Raw genomic sequence first — 6,174 nt, 5'->3', positions numbered from 1 at the left:
GAGACTATAGCTTATTTCTCACAAGAGAAAATGAAGGTTGTGCAGCGATTGGAGAGGATGAATGGGGATGATGTGCAGGGATTGAACAGATTCGATTGTGATGGCTGCAAGAAAGAGTAACTTGGGGGAACTTTTGTGCTTCCTCCTAATAATATCCATTAGTCCTCCTTTATTTGTTGATATGAACAGTTTTGTGTTCTCAATTTAAGACAATTGCAATGAAATACAGCTTCAAGGTCCCACTACCAACCAGACTGGTATTACTTAGCCTTCATATATAGACCTCCTGAGGCTCCAGTTTTTGACATTTCCGAAGTAGAATCAATACAAATTTAACGACAATTTGTGTGTTGAGGATGAGAGAGAGAGGGAGAAGAGTGTGTGGTGTGTGTGCATGAGGGAGACAATTCTAAGCAGATGACTTGCTAGAATTTGATGTCATTTACTGATAAATGAAGCATTGGAGAGAGAGCCAGGTTTGGAATGGGACAAGGAGTGAGGCCTTTGTGGATCTTACTGAGGTTGAGGTGTCTGAGGATGTATGAGTAGAGATATCCCTCAGGTATAGATAAAATAGTTTATTCGCATTTTATTCACTGGCACTAAGCAGTGAGCTTTGATTTGTTCTCCAAACTGCTGCCAGTTCTTTTTCTAAATCATCAATTTGATCTCCTCACTCTAGTTCCATGATTCATTACTGCCTTCAAGTTTAAGCCTAGAAATCTTGCCACAGCTTCAAAGATTCTATTAACTTTTGAAATACAGAACTCAGGAGAGGCCATAATTAGATTTAAGGTTTGCAAGTCATCTGGATATAAGTGCTATTTAAAGCCATGGGAATAACTACTATATCCCAAGGAGAATACATGGAGAGCAAGAAAGAAAAGGAACTCCTTGGAAGAAAAACAGACTCCTAAAGAACAGCAAAATTACAAGACAGAGAACAAAAGTATTATTTGATAAACAGGGGGGGAAATCTCACAGAATCACTACCATCGAAGCTAATAAAGGAGAAAGTTTCAAAGTGGAGGTAGTCAACACTGAGACAATTTGAGATAAAGGAGAGGAAAACAAATGTGAAAATAAACCTTTGCACTTGGTATTTAGAATGTCATGGGTGACATCAGTTGGAGAAATTTCTGAGAGTCATTAGGGAAAGAATCCAGATTGTTACTGAAGGTGAAGAAATAATAAACAAAAGCAGACTGTCCTTCAAAGAACAATTTTGTTATTATAAAAGATATGGCAGGAAATTGAGAGAGAAACAGGGTTTATGTCTTATTTCTCTCACTAGCTAAGCACAGTGGCCAATTATGAAAGATGTTCAATATGTCTTGGTTGCATTGAATGTGTTGACAACATTGATATAAATGTGTGGGAAGCTTTCATTAATAGATTGGGGTAAAACTTGAGTATTGTAGACTGCAGAAAAGGAGTCAATGGTACTAAATAAGATGCTAACAAAGGAAAGGAATTTTGTTGGTGTTAAATTAGAAGAGATGAAGAATGATTTATTTACTTATTCATAAAATATTTGGAAATGCCTGGCTTTTGATGCTCTGAAACGAAAATCCAAGTCCCTTATCCTTTCCATGGAATTCAAGATTTCAGTGTCCTTCCCCCCACCGCCTTCTCTTGCTTCATTTCCCACAGCACCCAGCTTCACATTTAAGGCTCAGCATATTGATTTTCTTGTAGTCAGCCAACAAACTGTATTGTGTCATTATTCCATTCAGCCTCTGCTCCCTTGTTATGTATGTCAAGAATACCTCTTTCCTGCTTTCCATCCTTGTGAACTCACACCCACCCATCAAAACTTTACACAGTTAAAATTCATCTACTCTGTTAAGATTTCTTGGGACTAATTCCTCTTGACACACAGCCAAACACATTCATGTATACACGCACTCAGAATCTGTCACTCCACACTAATTTCTGTCTTATCTAAAGCATCTTACCCTTGTGCACTCTACAACTAGTGGCATTTCTTTGTCTCTGATTCCTCTGATACACACCTTGCCGAATATTGTGCCTGGCATATAGTAGGTGTTCAAAATTGGTAATTTTTTATTTTCAGAGGAGTCCCTGGACTCATTAAAGATAAGGTTTTCAGCCTTATAAAGATGAGGTCCTGACAACCTCTCTGGTTTCCTCAGGCACCAAACCACTGTTATTTTACTTGCTTCGTACCCTTAGTGTTGACACAATACACAGTGAGCTCCCAGTTTGATGCTGGAATGAATGAAGTGTTTATGATGGATGATCAAGTGCTTAGGTGGGGTTATTGGCTATGAAAGGAATAAGGAAACCTGTGTGTCTGAGCCCAGCATGGATGATGAGAGGGTGCAGGGATTTATGGTTGTAGACCAATGAAAAAGAAGGAATTCAAGGGAGTTCTCTTCTGCCAGGCTCAGCACAGATCAGTTCAACCTGCACTGTGAAAGGGAAGGGAAAAAAATGATAAGAAGAATGAAAACGAGCAGTGAATAAATTGAATTAATGAAATAATGTAAGGGGAACCATGAAGATGTTAGGGTGAAAGAGAAATTGTTCAGATAGCAATTTATTTTTTTAAACTGATCTCTTATAAAATTTCCTAGAACTCAATGACAAAAATTACAACTCAATCATTGCATATCACCATAAGAATCACTGTGGTAGGCAGAATTAATTGACAGAGGCCTTCTGCACTCTCATACCATTTTTATTATTCATCATAATACATTGGATATTGGAGTCATTTATAAACAGCAACATTCATTCTCCCTTACTTGATTATAAACTCTTTAAGAGGGGTTTTGTTTGTATTATGTCTTAGCTTCTAACACAGCACTGTGCACAGAGTAGGTGCTCAGAAAATGTCTCTGAGAGTGTAAGGCAAGAGCAAAGGAAGAGATATTACAAGTTCATTCTAGCTCAACATTTTCACATATGCCACTCTAAAAGCCTTGGAATACTTCATCTTGACATACACAAAACATAAAAATCTTTCAAGCACTGATTTTCTTGGAAAGCCTTCTCCAAATACCCCAAACCTTTTGTACATAGAATTGAAGTGATCCCTTTTTCATGATTACTCTGCTTCCCAGTAACCCCAGGAAGTTGTTAACTTGAAAAACTGAATCCCAGGTTCTGTGAATTAATAATAAATAAACAGGTCAAAGACTTGTGGAAAATGAGAGGTGAACACATTCTTCTAAATTATTATAAGTATCATTCATTTAATAGGTTTTTAGTTTATCTTTCTGATCAAGACATACTTTTTAAAAGTAAAAGCTATAAAAATGTTTTTCAGAAATCAATCTATTTATGAAAAGTACTAATAGAACTTGTTAATCTTTCAAATTTTCAGAGTTAATTGTGAAATGCATGCCAGTTGGGCAAGACCATATCTACTTCGTTTCTATACAACGTTTGTCAAATTCATGACACTCAATAAACAATTATTGGAAGTAGTGTCCAAAAAAATTCCCTTTTTAAATAAATGTTCCCTTTTTTGTTAACTCTCACTTCCATTATGAGGTTTGATAATACATTTGACAGTAATTTGATTGGTTCTCTGAGGACACTCTCATTATTCTAAACTGGAAACTCTAAAGTCATAGTTCACTGATTTGGTCAACTCATGTAACTTAACACTCTTTTTTTCTCTAATTTTCCATTAATTTGAATTAAAAATTTCCCATTGTTAAAAGTATGAGATTTATTTAGGGAATTCTTGAGGTTGCACTTTGGGTGAACTTGTGAGGTCTGGAAACACTTAGGTTCCCCTGAGGAAACTTAACATTGGCTACAAGTTCATTCTTGTAAGTACAGGTTCATTCAGACTCAACACTTTCACATATGCCATTCTAAAAGCCTTGGAATAATCTAATAAACTAATCTCTGTTTTTCCCCAGACCCCCTCTTCCAACTCATACAGACCCATTTACCCAGTCTGCAATTCTCTACTCAATGAAAGAATATAATGTTTGCAACAAAGTTTTATATTCCCCTCCAAAGCAAAACAATAACATTCTATTAGGTGTCACCTGAGAAGTATGTCTTAACAAAACGGAGAAAATCTGTTCTTTGCTAATGGAGAAAAGCTAGTCTTCAAGCAGATTGAAGAAAGAAATATATTTGAACACGGCAGCACATTATAACAAGTGGGGGCAGAGCCCTCTGTAGGTGATAGGTCTGAGTTATAACTCTCCATCTCTCTCAAATGCAATTCCAGATGCTGTACTGCAAGAGTCACTTGAAAGGTTAGATACTGTAGGTACCTGCTCATGACTGCACTGATGCCTAAGCCATTTATTATCACTTCATATGTGTTGCTTTGCATTATAAGTATCTCTTTCTCAATATTTTCTGGCTTCCCAAATTGTCTGTAAGCTTCACTGCTTTCTGTTCTCATGGCCAATGTAATACTGCTGCTCCAAAGTCCCAATCTATTTTTCTCGGATGCCAACTATACAGAAAAACATTCCAAAGAGGATGGAATATGATTGGCCAATCTTGGGTAAAGCGTCTTTTCTTAGTCCAGTCATCTTTGGCTAGAGGAAAAGATCACATAGTATAAACCTAGCTACCAGCAAAGGGCCCCAGGGAAGAAAAATCATGGGCTTGGGGAAATACAAAAAAAAAAAAAAAGAGTACCTACTACAACAGTTGAAATCTTACAATTATTTTAACAATTTAAATGAGCCATTCATACTTACATAGTATATAGACATTCATCTGTGGTTAGTTTTTTGTTGAATAAAATTATTTGTAATTGGGTTAATTTTTAAAATGTAGGTTTTTTTGGTTATTCCAGAATTTCATCTTGGAATTCTGTACTTTTAATCCAGCATGTTCAACTTCCAGAATATCACATCCTCTTCCGTTATTTTCCTGCTAACTGGTGTTCCTGGGCTGGAAGCCTTCCACAGCTGGATCTCCATTCCCTTCTGTTTTCTCTATGTAACAGCTCTCTCAAGAAACAGCCTGATTCTATTTGTCATTGTCATTCAGCCCAGCCTTCATGAGCCCATGTATTATTTCCTCTCCATGCTCTCCACCACTGACCTTGGCTTGTCCGTATACACTCTGGTCACCATGTTGGGTATATTCTGGTTCAATGCCAGGGAGATCAGCTTTACTGCCTGCTTGTCACAGATGTTCTTTGTTAAACTCTTCACTGTCATGGAATTGTCAGTGCTGTTGGCCATGGCTTTTGATCGTTTTGTCGCCATCTCTAATCCCATCCGGTATGCCACCATTTTAACTGACTCCAGAATAATTCAAATTGGAGTGGCAATTGTCATCAGGGGGACACTAATGCTGACACCAATGGTAGCACTTCTTATGAGACTGTCCTTCTGCTGCAGCCACGTGCTCCACTACTCTTACTGCTTCCACCCTCATGTGATGAAGCTCTCATGCACAGACATCAGGATCAACAATGCAGTTGGGCTGACTGCCATGACCTCTACTGTTGGTGTGGACTCAATTCTCATCCCCCTTTCTTATGTTTTGATCATTAAGACTATCCTCAGAAGAGAGGAAGAAAGCCTTCAGCACCTGTATCTCCCATATTGGGGCTATTGCTATTTTCTATATTCCATTGATCAGTCTCTCCTTTGTTCACAGATTTGGGAAACAAGCCCCAGCATATGTACATACTATGATTGCTAACACCTACCTGCTGATCCCCCCGGTCATGAACCCCATCATCTATAATGTGAAGACAAAACAGATACGCAGAGCTGTGATAAAAATTCTCCATTCCAAAGGCACATAGAATCATAGAATTCTAGAGACAGTCTATGTCAGGTCATATTATCAATAGAAAAGTAAATCTGGTGTTTGTTGAAGCTAAGTGTGCAAATATTTAAAATCAAAGATGAAATATATTTAGAAAATCAGCTTGACTGACCTCTGTATTTTACAAATGAGGAGACAAGAGACATAAGAATGGGAGGAACGAACAACCTGTCTAGAATTTCTCCTCTGATCACTGCTTGTTCTGAAGAGTTTATCCTACTTTTGCTTGTTTATCCTGCCAGTAGTCTTTCTCTTTTTACTTTAAACATTCACGGCAGTTAGAATGACACAGTATGAAAAAGTGACTCCTTTTTGAGAAATAGGTAGTATTTTCTAACTGTAATAATAATTGTAACTAACATTTATTATTTCCTTTGACCAGTC

At 37.4% G+C, this 6,174-nt stretch overlaps 1 protein-coding gene across 1 annotated transcript; it reads left to right on the top strand.

Annotated features, from left to right (window-relative positions):
• The first annotated feature begins 4,836 nt into the window (after positions 1 to 4,836).
• Positions 4,837 to 5,767, top strand: LOC133099328 (olfactory receptor 51F2-like). The gene is given in 2 exon segments (XM_061202918.1): positions 4,837 to 5,519; positions 5,521 to 5,767. Coding segments are annotated over 2 exon segments (930 nt in total).
• The last annotated feature ends 407 nt before the right edge of the window (positions 5,768 to 6,174 follow it).

The sequence above is a fragment of the Eubalaena glacialis genome, chromosome 10 (genome assembly GCF_028564815.1).
Source record: "Eubalaena glacialis isolate mEubGla1 chromosome 10, mEubGla1.1.hap2.+ XY, whole genome shotgun sequence".
NCBI classification, from domain to species: Eukaryota; Metazoa; Chordata; class Mammalia; order Artiodactyla; family Balaenidae; genus Eubalaena; species Eubalaena glacialis.
The sequence above is the reverse complement of the archived record's forward strand: the minus strand, read 5'-3'. Positions and strand labels throughout refer to the sequence as shown.